Source organism: Ascidiella aspersa, chromosome 4 (assembly GCF_963924565.1).
Source record: "Ascidiella aspersa chromosome 4, kaAscAspe10.2, whole genome shotgun sequence".
NCBI classification, from domain to species: domain Eukaryota; kingdom Metazoa; phylum Chordata; class Ascidiacea; order Phlebobranchia; family Ascidiidae; genus Ascidiella; species Ascidiella aspersa.
In genome coordinates, this window is record NC_139450.1 from 8,205,431 (window position 1) to 8,222,163 (window position 16,733).

At 36.8% G+C, this 16,733-nt stretch overlaps 1 protein-coding gene across 2 annotated transcripts in view; it reads left to right on the forward strand.

The window, feature by feature from the left end:
• Nucleotides 1-10,704: 10,704 nt before the first annotated feature.
• The window catches only part of LOC146146973 (active breakpoint cluster region-related protein-like), a 35,642-nt gene continuing 29,613 nt past the window's right edge, over nt 10,705-16,733 (forward strand). For both annotated transcript variants that reach the window (XM_083388327.1, XM_083388328.1), the window contains exons 1-5: nt 10,705-12,560; nt 12,948-13,427; nt 14,019-14,222; nt 15,520-15,597; nt 15,890-16,045. In XM_083388327.1, coding sequence (XP_083244453.1) covers nt 12,378-12,560; nt 12,948-13,427; nt 14,019-14,222; nt 15,520-15,597; nt 15,890-16,045 — 1,101 coding nt within the window. In that variant the 5' untranslated portion in view covers nt 10,705-12,377. The remainder of the gene's footprint in view (nt 12,561-12,947; nt 13,428-14,018; nt 14,223-15,519; nt 15,598-15,889; nt 16,046-16,733) is intronic.

Consider the following 16,733-nt stretch of genomic DNA (forward strand, 5'->3'; position numbering starts at 1 on the left):
AAAGATTTACTGTTAAAACGGTAATATGCGTTCGCTTGTCTTCGTCTAGTCTAGTTACATTCCATATTATTACTAAACCACCACTCGGGGCACTCGCAAGTTGAACACTTTCTAATCCTCGATAAAACTTTTGGATGAAACAATTACGGCCACTTTTAGCCTAAGTATTTGAAATGCTTCAATTTACTGGTGAATATACGAAGTCCTTAAAGGTTAACGATAAGGCGTGGTTTATTTTACATTCGGTGCAGGTCTGATTTTGCCAAAGCCTAAATGTGTTAACCAATGTACAATACTGCTTTCAAACTATATTCACTATTCGTTTAAAGCAAGGGTCTCAAACTCAAAATGCTCTGAGGGCCAAATGGGCACGTGTAAAATACCCAAGGGCCGCAATTCACGATGAAATGTCACAATAAAACGATAACACAAATATAAACACAATAAAAGATAAACATAAGTAGGTTGATGAATTAGGCTAGTTGTTTTTTGTTCTGGCTACTTAACTGGCAGCGTTTTTCATGAACAAGGAACTCGATATTGGGTGTCAGCAGAAACCAATCGCAGAGTTGCTTGCAGGTGCTCATCAGTGATACGTGACCTTAGCACAGTCTTGTTGATCTTCATCGATGAAAAAAATTGCTCACATACGTATGTGCTTCCAAACATTGCAATAATTCTTTCTGCAGCAGAGACTAACTTCGGAAACCTTTCTCGTGAAAGAAATCTATAAAATTCGTAAATTTCTACCTCTGCATACTTTTGCTTCAGGATAGTATCACATTGAAGTTCCACCAACTCCATTTGCAACTCCTCGGCTACATTGTCAATTTCTATAGCAAATGGCGTTGAAAAAAGTCGAAACTGCGGCTCTAATACTTCAAATTCTGCAAAGCGCACGTCAAATTGCTGAATTAAATTAGACAACAAATCTGTATATTCTCTCATGCATTCAGCCTTAACTTTTCCTAAAGACTTCAGAGTTGAGAAATGAGCCAAATTCTCCTCACCCAACTGCTTCAACCATAAACGTAGTTTGACTTTGAACGATTTCACATGGTCATACATCTGTGTAATAATTTGTTTTTTACCTTGAAGCTTCAAGTTTAATTCATTCAAATGATGTGTAATATCTGTTAGGAAAGCAAGATTGCATTGAAAAGTAGCATCAGCCAACAAAGGAACTGCCATGTTTTTCATTTTCATAAATGAAGCGATTTCATTTCTGAGTGCAAAGAAACGCTTCAAAACATTTCCACGACTCAGCCACCTGACCTCAGTATAATAAAGTAGTTCACCGTACTCAGAGTCCATATCTGCAAGAAATGATTTAAACTGCCTGTGGTTCAACCCCCGAGATCGTATAAAGTTGACTGTTTTAACAACAACATCCATGACCTCCTTCATTTGTAGGCTTTTACTACAAAGGGCTTCTTGGTGTAAAATGCAGTGTACACTAGCGAAGCTGATTCTTTCGGTTTCAAGACTGTTTAGTTTGTTTTTCACAAATCCAACTACACCCACATTGCTAGAACGCATTGCCGGTGCACCGTCTGTGGCCAAACATACAAGCCTATCCCATGGCAAGCCATGTTTCTCGAAGCACTTTTCCAAGGCTTGAAATATATCTCGTCCAGTTGTAGTACCCTTCAATGGTATTAATTCCAGAAACTCTTCCGTCAGATTTAGAATGCAGTCTACACCCCTGATAAACACAGCACATTGTGCGGTGTCTGACACATCTGTGCTCTCATCAAGGGCAATCGAAAATGCTTCGAAGTCCTTTGCGGTCGCAACTAATTGTTTCTCCACATTTGCAGCTAAATCTGTGACCCTACTTGCAACTGTATTTGGGGATAAGCTTATACCTTCAAACAGTTTTTTTTTACCTGGACATAAAATGTCACTTGCTTTCACAAGGCATTCTTTTATGAACAAACCCTCCGTAAAGGGCCGTGATGACTTTGCTATCATTTCACTGATAACAAAACTCGCTTTTACAGAATCTTCTTTGGACTGATTAATATTTGCAAAGAAACTTCTTTGTTTGCAAAATGCTGACTTCAGATGTTTAACTTTTTCTTCTCTTACTTTTCCCTCGTAAGCATCATATTTATCGCGGTGCATTGTATCGAAGTGCCGGCGCATATTATACTCCTTCATAACAGCTATCTTTTGCTGGCAAATAAGGCAATGACAAATATCTCTGACCGCGGTGACAAAATATAACTCCTCCCACTTATCTTGAAAAACTCTTCTTTCGTCTGTGATTTTTCTCTTTTTCGAAGCAGAAGACATGTCTAATTTGGCTTTTGAAACTATAGCAATTTATTCTGACAAGGCTAGCCTACACCTCGACAATCAAATTGAACGATGACCAATTCCACTAACACCTGACTGGTGCAATTTACAATGGTATTGTGACAACTGTTCAGATGTGAATAGGCAATGTGACGTAATAGTAGATATTTTACCGCATAAATGGTAGCGTTTTAAGGAGATGTGATAGTGAAGTTTAATGAGTTGTTTCAGGTTTTTAGAGCAATTTTAGAGTGAATTCTAACTTCACAAATTTGAAAAAAAAGATATGTGACACTTAAATATTGTGAAGAACTTGGAAATCCAAAATTTCAACGCGGGCCGCACAAAATGTTCTCGCGGGCCGCATGCGGCCCGCGGGCCGCGTGTTTGAGACCCTTGGTTTAAAGGGTTATTTATGTCTTCGGATTCTCCAGGTATTACGTCTATGAATGTAATGAGTAGGGCGAATATTTTTTGACCTAGAAAATAGGAAATTTTGACCTGAAAATTAAAATTTTGACAAATTTTAACCTAAATATAATTTATTTTGACAAAATTTTGACCTGTTAGAAATACATTGATTTAATTTAAATGATATATTGCTCTAATAAAGGTATAATACGGTTAAAATGACTTTGAACACAAATCAAAACTAAATTTTTTTGATAAAATTGAACGATTAATTTCAAAACAACTGAACGACGAATTTCAAAAAGCTGACTATATATTAATGCTAATTTTGTAAACGAGTCATGTGCATTTTTATTTGATTTTGACTTTACAAATTTTTGACAAATTTTGACCTAACGTGTAAATTTTGACAAAATTTTGACTTTTTTGACAAGTCAAAAAATATTCACCCTAGTAATGAGTTTGTGAGTTAGGGCCCCATGCCTTATTATTAGAATATATTTCTTAGTGTTCTGTGACCGAAAAAAAGTGGCCAAACACTGAACCGAACTGTTTTGTGTAATGGTTTGACGAGCGTCAGAGATGACCCTATATTTTTAGTAAATTTGCAGCGCCGACATCTTAAGACTAAATCTAAATAAAGCAAAATCTTACCAACGGTCACCTGCCTTTGTCGCCCAGCGAACTTTTGTCCTATCCTTTTTATAGAATTCCCTTCGGTGAGTCATAGGCGCTTTACGCCACGGTTGTACTAACGCCAGTAAACGGGCTAAAAATACGCACAATTTAGATATCCTGTCGACGTTGTGGGTTGGGGCTAAATATGACGTCATGTTTCTAGATGGGTTGGGCCGTGTTAGTCTTAGCTAGTGTTTACCTTTCGCATTTCAGTTTTGACAGTCGTGTGCGCTACTCTCGTTTAAATGGTTGTAAGTCTGTTGGAAACGCAGGTTACAGTTTGTACTCGATGACCGCTATTTTGAGAAAACTCAAATAAATTCTAAGGTAGCGCAACTATTTCAACTAAGTACTACCTCCGAATTGTGTGTACCCACCTTTTATAACTAGTTATGGAAGGTGGGTACACGTAACTGTGCAGTGTGCACGTACTATTTAGTGTATTTTGCGAAACACCGGTATTGCGTTACCGTTTTACGATATGCTGTAAAAAAAGGTTGCAGGTTATTAGCTAAACAGAACAACAAACGCCTATAAGTTACCTTAATCAAAATATGTACTTAACAACGTTTAAAACAATATTATCTGAACGTTATAACCGGTTTAGAATTAAAGCTGTGGAGAAATTATAAGCGAAATAAAACATCGCTTGTACTAATCATCATTATACTGAAATCGCCTTTCAGTGCCTGGCGATATAAGCAATTTTTTTTGTATTTGTTAGGCAAATAAATTTCAACAGTTTAAGTAAACAATTATTTTTCATAAAACAGTTGGTAAGCTGTCAGAGAATGGTAAGGAACCGCTGGGTTAAATAAAGCAGATATAGACATATAGTAGGTTTCTTTTTTCGATATTACCTCAAAAAAAATAATGACATGATTAAACATTCAAGTCGGTTAAACATTCTATGAAATTATATATTTTCTCTGAGTTTTCTTCCATTAGAAAAAAAAACAGTTTGCAACAGTGATTTGAAGGATTGTTACGAAGGCAGTCTCTGGTGAAATCACGGATGGTAGCTTAACAACATCTTAACTACGCCGATGTGGTTGGTAAATTAAATTCTCCGTTTTGCTAGGACCCATTTAAGTGTTCAGATAAACAAGAGAACAATATTTTTAGTGGTTGAGTGACGGTGATAAAAACGGTTACAATTTCCTGGAATTTCGCTAAGATGCGTTATATCAGGACCAGTCGGTAGCTAGGGCTCTTCTAAAGGCTTGTTGCCATATTTTTTAAGTGTGTTTTAGTAAATGTTCAAATAATTTACAAAAAGCAGGGTTTTAGCCCACTGTATGAAAAAAAACTTACGTAACAAAACTAAAAAAAGCCTTCGAAGCACTCTACCATTATAAGCCCTAGTCTCTAAGTAGAGATTTTCTTTAAGTTTTGCTTTAGGGAAGACAACTAAAATTTCGTTTGTTTGAGTTTCGCAATACCAGGTTACGTCATCTGTCCGTAAGTCGGATTTGAGTTCGCGCAATTAAACTTTATCGTGAAGTGTGTACCCAGCGGGTGTAGCGACTGTTTGTCTTGTGGCTTGCCAGTTAGCGCGTAAGGCAGCGTTTCCAAACCCAATCAACCCATGTGTCGAGACCCAAAATTGGGTGGCCGTTTCATTTGGTTGGGTCGTCGACTGCAGTAGTTTTATATGGTTAGATTTTTTAGGGACGGAAAAAGAAGGCTTGTCTCACATGAATTAAAATTAAATTTATGTATGTCATTGTCTTATTTATGTTTTGTTCACTTCTAGCTTACAAAGAAAATCGGGTCGCCTACGCTTGCTGTAATACTGAAAGGTTTGCTATCAAAAAGCTTGAGAAGCACTGACCTATTTGAAATTACACGTTCGAGCTTGGGTGTATTATTACTTAAGTTTGGCCGCTTTCGCACGTTTCAGGCAAGTTTTTCAGTACGTTTTTATGCATACAAATTTTTGAAGGCGAGTTTTACCGTTTAAGACGAACTGGGTGACAACCAGTTACTCTTTGAGGTGCAGAGCAGACTCGAAACAGCAATACCACGAACAGAGGTGATTTGTGTTTGGCATCGCAACAGTAAAATCGTAGAACGAGCTTGTTTGCACCGAAAACTAAAGAGTTTGAAACCACATTTCAAGATAACGTCGGTTTCACATGAATAGTCCCAGTTCCCAGCCAAGTGAATATGCTCTGACGGCTCAGACAGTCTGGCCAGTTACAGACGCCTTACCGAGGATTTGCAAAGTAGTTTTGTTTTCAATTCATCCAAATAATTCTGGCTATGCTCTTGGAAGTTTGTGCGTCAGCGTTCCAGCTCGCCTAGGCCTATTCGTCTGGCTGAAAATCATTCATAAAACCCTCTACGTCACTGACATGTCGTCACAGCTAGCTGAAAGTGTTGACTGAAACTCTCAAACCCCGAGTTGCGATTATTCAAACCAGCATGTCTTTATGACGTAACAGTACCGCTTTACAAATTGTGCCCATTCATTCACAAGTTTTTTTCCGAGAAAGTTGTGCGTTTCCCCATATGTGTGACCTACCTAATGTTAACGTTTAAGATGTCGCCGGCTTGGTTTTTAGCCACTGCGGTTCTCAATCGGCTCAAATTAGGTCGCCTGATAAGTTTTGATGGTTCACAGGGCCACATGCGTTTTTTTTTCTAGATTGAGCAGTTTTAAAGATACAGAGCGCTACCGATTTAATTGTTTTGGTAAAAACAATAAAGGTTTTTTAGTTAATTTTGATGGTATATCCTGCCTGATTACCTTATTTTGTAAATTCCTCTGTTTTTTAATTTGTCAAAGTTTTAAAGTCTATCTGGCATGGTCTTTCTTGTAAAAGTTATAAAACGCCCTTATTTATAAAGACATTTGAGGTATATTGTGTTCGGTTGTGTAAAATTAGAAACAAAAGGTAAAAACGTTTGTAAAAATAGAAACAAAAAGATTTATACTTTGCCCTGATGAAGCACGGTTGTGCGAAAGCTTGTCGAGAATTCAATACAATTTGTCTTAATACAGTGCCACGTGATTTCCTAAAAAATGACAATTACGCCCGAAATAGTACCTGTTGCTTTATGAATCATAAAATTGCCATAGAAAACTTGGATAGACCTAGAGACGGTTGTTCTGTATGCGCTCTAAAGGCATTTTGCGTACGGTAATAGTTAATATTCCCTTAGCCTCAGGTGCGAAAAATTGTAGACATCTTTGTCTGTTATTTTTTTATTGGCAATGATAGAACTCTGTTGCGAATGTTTTGCATAATTATTTACTCCGAAAAGTGGCGCACCCGTCACCACGTTAAGCCAACAGGGCGAAAAATTGCCTAAAAATCCTAAACAATCGGTTTAAAAGGTGCTATTTTTAGTTCCATAACTTGTGACCACTAATCATTCGCGACCATGCCATTTCCCGTTATCGCCGTGACGCAGGTCCGTAGTCACGTGTCCGTTCCGCGTGGCTGCGCATCAAGTGGGAGCGCGTAGTTTGGAGAATACCCGACTGGCGAACGAAAGTGCTGGGTGTCTGCTGTCGACTGTCGTACAGCTGGGCTGGGCTACTTGTGGTCGTTTTATTGAGGCAACAATACCGAGCGACGTTGTCGTATTGCTTGTTCTCATGTTATGTCTACGTATAGAGTTTATGTCAGCTCTAGGCCTAGGCTTCTAGGCGTTGTTTTCAATTTTGAAAGGAAATGGTTGACGTTTGCCGGCGGATCCGATGTTTTTAGCCGTTTTTTCTGTTAAACACTGGTTTGGACGTAGCTAGCTAAGCATGTTTAGTGTTGTTATCACAGGGTTTCTTAAACTTTTTTTTCACGCTGACATCTGCAAGTTGTGTTTTGCTTCAGAAAGAAATTAATTTTAAAATCTGAAGTCGTAAACAAGTGGACTTAAGAAATTAATGTTTTCGTACCGAAAAATATAAAACCAAAATATAGTCCTAATATACAAAGAGAAGAAGTATTTTTTTTAATTAAACCCATGTCTTTTGTAGATTTATTCCATATTTTAAATAATGCAATAATATTTTTATTAGGCCTTCATGGATCCCCTAAAGCTAGTCCAGGTACCCAAAAGGGGTTCACGGACCCCAGTTTAAGAACCCATGTGTTATCAGTTTAAGAAAATAGATAAGAATAGTAAGCAAAGGGTTAAACTATAATTTTTTTATGTTGTGTGTATTAGTTTATTACACGAATCTAAAAAGGATGTCAATACCATTTAAAAAAGTACTATAAGTAAGATAACAGAGTATGTATACTTAAGAGTATTTCTTGCCTAAACAACCGGTGTCGTAATCGTTAAACATTGTATTGTAAGAGGGTTTTTATAAAGTTGTTATTGTCAATGTGTATAGCGGAACTCTAAGAAACGACGAAATCCCTCCCTTGGTTTCTGCTTCTGTCTTGGCAAGACAAAAAATCGAAACCCAACGAACCGTTCGCTATGTTTTTCAAGGAAATTCTCCTTACGAACGCGCGAAGTCATGCTATAAGTTCCGTATCTAGTCAATCAACACTCTAATTCAGGCTTCTGTTGTAACTGTTAACTTATTCTAGTTGTTGTGTCGTACAATGTGTAAGTTCCCGCTCGTAATTATTTCGCAGGAGAACTAATAATAGTGTGTAATTCTTGTACCTCGTTCAACTTTTTTCGTGGTTAATATGTAAATCCCCATTTGACAAATATTTTCCAGAGAAAAATCGAAAAAAAGGAAAAAACTGAAATTACAAGAGTTTTTAATTGCGAACACTCAAAAAACGTTGTCAAACTGAATGAGTCTCAATTAGTTTCGCTTAGATATTCCAAAATTTTATGTTTTTCATTGCGACCTAGTTGTTCGTTGGCGCAATAAAACACAATCGGTTAATCAAAAACATTTATTGTATTGTATGAACGCAATAATATAAGATTGAAATCACGCAGCGAACAGTAATGTAATTGAAATAGATTTAAGAAAACGGTCGAACTAAAAATCAAACTCTTTTTATTGGTGTGCTTGGTTGTGCTCATTTGGACAAGCCGTCTTTTTTATTGGTGTTTATCTCTAGTGTGAATGAACCTCGTAGCCCGTGTAGATTCGCAGACATTTCGAATAATCATTTTTCTGAAGCAGCAATGTTGACCTTAGCTTACACGCGTATTGAAAACGTTCAGATTTGTATGCAAAGCGTCCAAACGGTGTCACCTACATTTTTCGAGAAATACCTTCCCACTCGTGCAGCAAGTTTCCGACAATAGTACCAGTAATTTCCTTCCTTTTAGGAATCGGATTTTTTCTGGGAAATCTAGTCTAGCCGGTCCCTGATCTACAGAGGCCGACAAGTGATGTTGTTATTACGAATTATTGATTATGTGAGCTCTGGGCACAAATTAGGCTGAACGGTATTGTGGCTGGCTCGTTTAAAACGTCGCACCCTCTGGCTCGCGAATGCCCCTATGGATCGATTAAAGCAATTATTACTAGTTCTTCGCGACGCAGTTCAGCTGTTTGCAGCGTTTAGGGCAAAGTGATTAAGCGGTTTCGATTTTCGTTATGCTTTGGTACTTTAAAGAAACCTAGGTCTGGGCCATGTGGAATTTTATTATATTTGCTTATACTTTTTATTACTTTGATTCTAATGTAAATGGTTTTATAAAAGTACTTTTTTCTCTTTTATCAGATAATCCGTTACTGTAGTACGACGTCCTACAATCCTTGACGTAGTTTTATTATAATTTTTGACCTAATGTAGTTTTGATAGATTTTTTCTATCTGACAAGGGTTGTAGTTACGTTTAGTATTTGATGCCGTTTTGTAATTTTTGGTTTACTGTAGAAACAATTTGAACACATCATTATTGTTAAATTCAAAGATCACTAGTTTAATTAAAAGACGTTAGCGTTGGCAGAGTGTACAATGTTGCCACAATCAAGGGGATTAAAACTAAAAAAGTTTGCCCGAAAAGTGATTCGAATTTCACCAGCTTCAGATTCCAGTTATGCAGGCACAGCGCCGTTTAAAACCTCGAATTTACAGGCGAGCGAATGCGGCAAGTTTTCTTGCCTGAATGCCTGCCATAATCGTAGCCGCAGCACGTAGAGTAGGCTTTTATGTAGACGCGCTTAACCCAGCTTACGAAATCCATTTGAAAAGCACTTGGCACCCTTTTGAAAATGTTTCTAAGCCTGTCATAATAGGCAAGTTTTTTGCTTTAATAATATTATCAGCCTACTTTTGTTTTTTTACACTCTGTTTTCGTTTTTGGACTCACGTGGTGCACAAAGAATTCGTAACTAGCCTTATAAAGGGAGCTGGCTTTTATAGGCGGCCATAAAATTGGCCGGTTAAGGTACTTATACAGACGCTGCTAAGTCCCTGCCAAGTAAGCGTAACGAGATTAAGGCCGGAACCTACACGGCTTTACTTGTTGTTAGGCTGGCAAGTCCTGTAGCTTGTAGTAGACGTGGCTTAACGTTTACTAACCACTTCCTAATAACCGCGTTGTTAATATTGCCTGTTTGCTCGTTTAAGAACTATTTTGAGGGTTTGGCGTTGTAAGCTTGAACCGGGAAATGAAGCTGTTTGACATTGAAATTTCTTTAGTGAAGAAAAGGCCAGTAATTGTCAGTTCTATAGACGTTTTAAAATTTGCGAATTTGGCTGTTAGAGTAGTAGGAGAAAAATCGTGCGCTGAATGTCCGTTGAACTTTATGGATCGCCAATAGAATATGGCCGGTTTGAGCAGATTTAAACAATGAAAAATGAAAATGGGTCATTTGACTTTGCATTAAATTTGGTTAAACTAATGCCATCGCAATTTGGCGAAGACAACTACTTTTTATAAAGTGTAATAATCAATGTAGCAAGATAAAACGTGTCGTTGGTTAATTTACTCAAATAAAAATGTAAATAGGCCATTTCCGTTTAAATTTATTTGCTTGTCGTTCTGGCAAAACGGACACGCAAGAAGCGCTCACACATCAGAAATTTGTCAGAAATATATGTGCGTTATCAGCCAGTGATCGTTAATAAACGCGACGTTGAGCAACGCTCTGGTACGTTGGCCGCGCGCCTAATAACCAGGTGTCCTTGTTATTTGTTTATCTGCGCTTAAGAGCCCGGTGACACATTCGACTAGCTCTCTGGCGGTCGGGCACCCGTGACATATGTTCCGTTCGGCCTGCTGCATTATTCATGCATCTGCCGTGCTAGAGACTCAATTCTCCGCGCTTTGCTATATATGCTTGCTTGCTTGCTTGGAGGTCTTCTGAAGGGGCGACAGACGGCAGTCGAAATTTGGGCGACGAGCTATTCGAAAAAACGACTCGATTTCACCCTTGGGACCACTGGGAAACAGTTTGTGTAGAATGGCGTGTGCCGCATGTTGCTGCTATTTGTTTCTGGCGGCGCTAATTAGATAGGAATAGTCGCGCTTGGTTTTGGTTTATCAAGGTTCAATTAGCGTGGAAGGATTTGAATTTGGTAAAGGTTAAGGAAGGTTTACAGATTGTTATTCATTTGCGCTTTTTCTTGATGCTGATTTGCGCACGCCTTTTAACTTTTATTTGGTTTGCCTTTACGTGTTATCGCTCGAAATAACGAAAGTCTAAAGGCGCATTTCTCCTTATGCGATCCGAAAGCTTGTGAACTATTATCGTCTCGTTTTCCGCTCGACCTGCTGTTAAACGTGAATCTCTCGAACGCAAAACTTCAGGCGATTTATGTGTGTGTTTTCTGTTTTGTTTGAAAGACTATGTGCGTTCACAGTGTACCTAAAGTTTATTTCCTAATAGTTAAACTAGCGTGCTGAATTTGCATGTTCCAATTTCTGTTACAGACAATGCATGTAGCGAACGTAACCTGTATAGTCGGAGAGAACATGTGATGAGTTGATACCTGATTATAAGCGTTTAGTGGTCAACGGCCTTACTGTGGTTACCTTAGTCTACAGTTTAACCCTCTTAATGGTTTTCGTCGTTTGGTAGTCTACTGCCTTACACGAGTTTTCCGTGCTCATAAACCCAACACAGCTACATTTACTGTGGAACATCCTTTGGCTTGTTTGACAAGCAAAGAGTGCAAATAAAGCAACTCTCGTTCCCACCAACTTGTGCCAACACTATAGCTGGGAAAATGTGTTTTATTACAATTTCACCTGTTTTATTTGTAGTGCTGCAATTGAAAGGCTATTGTTAACCTTATTTTTGTATTCTTTTACTATTAGTAGTGTTGCAAACATCTCCCAGTTGAAGTCATTTGTGAAATAACTCAAGGACAAGTCATTGCAACACTGACTCTTAGTATCTGATCATAAAAAAACCCTTTTTTGTAATACCTGTGAAATTATGAGACAAGCATTGGATAAATTGTATTTTTATTTACATTACCTGTTGGTTGGTTGTTAAATGCCCTTTGATAGAATGAAAAATACAGCTACTAATGTTATACACATTGCCCAACCTATGTTGTCTGTGCAACAAGTTGTTTTTTGGTTAAAGTGGTTGACATTGGGAAAATTTTAAGAAGAAATTTTAAGAGACTGTAAGGAAATTTTAAGAGACTGTAATTATAACTAACCATAACTTCACTAAAACTGATATAAAACTAAACATGATACAGTTAAAGATGCAGGAGAAATTTAAAAAAAGTGTTTTGATTGCTTAAATGACTTAAAACTACTGGGTGCCAAAGATTGGAACAAAGTCTAATATCTGCTGTTTTGCAGTGCTTTCAAGTTTTAACTAAAGTATGTTTGCAAGTCTTTAAGCGAATGTCAAAGGAAACAACTCATCAGCCTAGTAACTGCTTTTAGTTTGGCCCTGGTAAATATTGTCGAGTTAACCATTAACTTATTTTCGACAGAAAATATATAAGACTTTATAGGCGCCAGAAATATCACTACATTAACTTCCATTCTGCCGCTGTGGACCATGCTGACTTTATTTTAATCTGATTCTCTACTTTTATACCAACCACTGGTGCTCTCTATTTATTGGATAAAAGTCAAGTGAAAATGGCTTCTGAAAAAGACTTATTTATTTCGCAATGGGCGGAAAAGTTTCCCGGAACTGATCCACCAAATGTCAACTTCAAGAACCTAGAAGACACAGAAAAAAGTCTGACAGCTTGCAAAGAACTTATCAAACAACTTGAAGAAACACTGAACCAAGAAAAATTTCACCTGATTTTTCTCCAGGTACTTGAACACTTATGACATTTCCTTTAACTAATATAACATACTTGTGAATAAAGTGTAACAAATGTGAAAATTACTAATTCGATGTCGCTGCAGAGATATACATTGTGTGTCATTATGCCTTTCACATTTTACCTTCATGCTTATTTTTATAAGTTCAAGCTCAGTTCATTTTAGTATTAAACATTGTCATCCAGAAAAGGTAAAAAAAAATAACACTTCTTGTTTAGATTTTTTTTTATTTTGAGTCTATACATTAAGCTTAATTAAACATAAAATACACCTGGTAAAAAACGAACAAAACTTTGCAGATTATAACCTATGAAAAAATACTATGAATATTAAATCTGTTAAGGGCACGTAACTTGAATGTTTTTATAAATGCAGACTTACCTGGCTTCCAAAAAGCGATCCTACAAGCGCGGAACGTGGGGATACAGCCGCTCCGTTAGCTCATCACTGGATGAGCCCGACGCTCAAAAACCCTCATCCCCTCTTAGTGACGCTAATGGAAGCAATAGTAATTCCCCGGAAACTGAGAAAGCGCATACTCATACAAACGGAGAGAAGGCAAAATCATCTGAGGAGCATGACCTGACTAATGCACAACAACATCAACCCTTTGTTCCAGTCGCCAAGCCATTGGTTAAGCTTAGACAGATAGAGAGCGTGGATCAGGAAAACTCTGACCCGTCCAACAGCAGTAACCGACTCTCCAAGGTTCTGGCAAACGTTAAAATGTTCGAAGCTCAGGCCAGCGACAAGCCGCCAAGTAAATCAACATCCGCCTCGATGGAAAATATTAAACCAAACTCAACTTTTCCTCCGCGGTCTTCTGTTCGTGGAAAGCGTGCTTCCTATTTAGAGGTAAGTGGAAGTCAATTGTTTTGGACAATTGCTTGTTGATTGGAAATTGTACAGAGTGTATTAAAACATAAACCAAAGCCTAATTTTGTTATTATATCTATGTGGGTTTATCTCTTGAGAAAGGCTTCTAATTATGGCTTCTATAAAAAGTCCAGACAATTTAGGTTTTTATAAATAAATATATATTAAAACAAGGTTAATACGAAAATTAATTTGAATTAATATCAGCATTTCAGGAATGAGATACTTAAAATTTGCTGCATTGTCTAAATATGCATATCCTGCATACATTAAATGTTTAAATGTGTACACAAAAACTAAAAAAATATATATTTAAGTTAACATTGGAGTTTGACTATTAGCCATTTACTAACAGATGTTTTTGTTCATGCCTTAAGTTATCTATCAAGTATATGCATTGAAAATATTTTTTTACTGGTAATAATTGATACAACTCCTTATTTAGTTAATATTGGTGGTTGGTGTTTAGCACGAAATATAGTAGCGCATTTTAGTTAAACATATATTTTATTGTTGGATTTTTATTTTAGCTTTATATAATTATAAAAACTTATTCGCTATTTTCTCCAGGTGTGGGAATGCAAAACTGGTGCTGACAAAGAATCCAATGAGGAGAAAGGCTCGCGATCAAAGTTTTCATTAAAGAACGAAGGTGCAGCGATTGACGAGAAATCTGAAGTGGACCACACCGCTTTAGCGCTTGCTGCTGCCTCAAACCGAAAACCCCGGAAAAAGGACTATGTTGAAGTGTGGACATGCAATACTGGGAACCAGGTAAGTCATCTAATGTTAATTTATCCTAATTTAAAGTTCGATGAACAGCTTTAAAGTGACAAGTTTAGCTAAATTATTCAGTTTTTGGCTCAATTATTTATGGTAATATAATATTTATACCTTTATTGCGAAATATAAGTTCATGTGGATGGTACCTATATTTGACCAGGTTTGTACCTTTTACTTTTTGTCAACATGTTACATTGGAAAAGAGTAGATAGCACATGGTTTACAGTTTTAAAAATAAATATATATTTATATTTGTTGGTTCGAAGACCATTGACCAACATATATTACCAGTGCAGACTTGTGACAATTTAAATGAAAAATTTTAAACATAAAATCAATAGGAGAAGTTTAGACAAATCGACACACCATTGAAACAAAACAAAAGTAAATCAGCTACTATTGCTTGTGCTGCACTTAACTTTCATTTTAGAGTCAATGTTTAAACAAAACTTATTCAACTGACGCCATCTCTCCTGTTTCCCCCTTCCTGCTTTGAGGAACAGGAAGTGGTAAGCGCTAAACTAGTCGCCAGCATTTGTATAAAACCAGCCCTGCTCAACAGGTTGGGTAAGAACGGGAAAGAGGGTGCAGTTAATATTTTTGTATTGATTATGCTGTTAGCTAACTTTTAGAAGTTTGAAGCAGAATTGCTGAAGGTTTTAGTTGGACATACAGTGAATTGTTAAGCCCATACAGAAGTAGGCAGTTTTTAGGGAATGTTTCTAATAAATCTTTAAGATAATGGCTGGAGGTTGTGGTTAGACATAGAATGAACATAAAAGTCCATACAAAAGTAGCTAGTATTTTGTAATTGTTTTAAATAAATCTTAAGATATTGGCTTAAGGTTTTGATTGACAATGAATTAAAACTAAAGCCCATTCAAACACTTAAAAATGATATTTTGAAACAGACACAAAATGCCACCTTCTTCTGTATGGGCTCTGATATTCATTTCATGTTTCAAAGTTAAATAGCAGTGTTTTGCTTGTGTTTTGATTCCAACATGACAAGTTGTGGAACCGTATTTTAATTGCAAAGTTGGTTGCAGAGGCCTAAAAAAACATGCACGCTGCACAGCGCACACTCTATGTGTATTTCCTGAATGACATGTCTGCTGTGAATACAGTTTTTACATACATAGAATTGTTGTGCTGTGCAGTGATAGCGCTTGTAGTTTAAATATGGCAGAGGCCATTAAGTTGTTGGCGAAGGAAAATATTATGCTTAATAATGCAAAACTAATATTACCTATATAAACTGTTAAGTACTGTATTTTTATTTTCAAAGGAAATGAGTATGAACACGTACCTTGAAAACCCTGATGAATTTGAACAAATGATGTCGGAAGATTTAGAAAATGATGAGGTGTGTAAAATAGCTTTGTATATCTTAACTTACAGTGCATGTAATGTGGTACAAACAACTTGTTTTTGCATTGGTTTTGCCTTTGTTGCCTAGAACGTTTATGATGTACTCCTTTTGGGCAATTACTTTACTTACAGACCTAATCACTTAATATTTCTTTATTCTGTTGAATTATTGATTTTGTTCGCACCGACTAAAGTCATTAAAATGGCGAACTACTTGTTTTACAAAAAGTTTTTATGATATATATACATTGCAAATCTTGCTTAAACGTGTGTTGAATTATTCACAGGACTATGACATCAATGACATAGATATGGCCGATGGTTACGGCAAGCGTCATTACACGATGGCTGGCTCTGATGTTAAACTACGCTCTAACAGTGGAAGCCACGATGTTATGGCCAACAGAATGACCTGGCCTGCAGCTGCAGCCCAAAGTTTTGATGTAAGTATCTTTTTTACTTGTGTGTGCATCAATATGTATTGAAAGTTGTATGAAAAGGTTAGAAATTCACATTTTGGAACTTTTAGTCTGCTGCTAACATTTTTTTAAATGTTAAATTTTAGGGGATTAAACAAACTTTGTAAACAGCATTTTTTCACCTTGTGCTAAATGTTCTTTGTCATGGCTTATGTTGGAGTTTTAATTGTGCTGATCAATACTGATCCATATTTAATGACCTATTTTGTTTTGTCAATAGGGCTTACACAGTTTTTCATAGTAATACCATTGTTGAAATAGACTGTTTTTTGTACTAACACTTAATGCTGTAAATTTTTTTAACTGCTGGCCACAAACTTGGGGACTTCAATTTAGTTTAAGCAGTTACATTTTCCTAAAAGAAGATGTATTTTTAAAAGTATATAAGAGTTGTCCATTTACAGTCAAGGCAACAGGAAATGCCCTTCTGTTAATTACTTTGGCTTAAATGACATTTTTACTGCACTTTCGCAGCATGATTGTAATTAGCCTGGTGACCGAATTCTAGTAAACTGCCAGGAAACATGTTTATGTCTGTGTGACGCAGCTTGATTGCAGGAAACTAATTTTGTGTTTCTGTGCTAGTTTGACTTTTTGATGTGGCAGACTGTTTATAGTACATAGCCGGAACACTTTAAAATTAACAAATCAC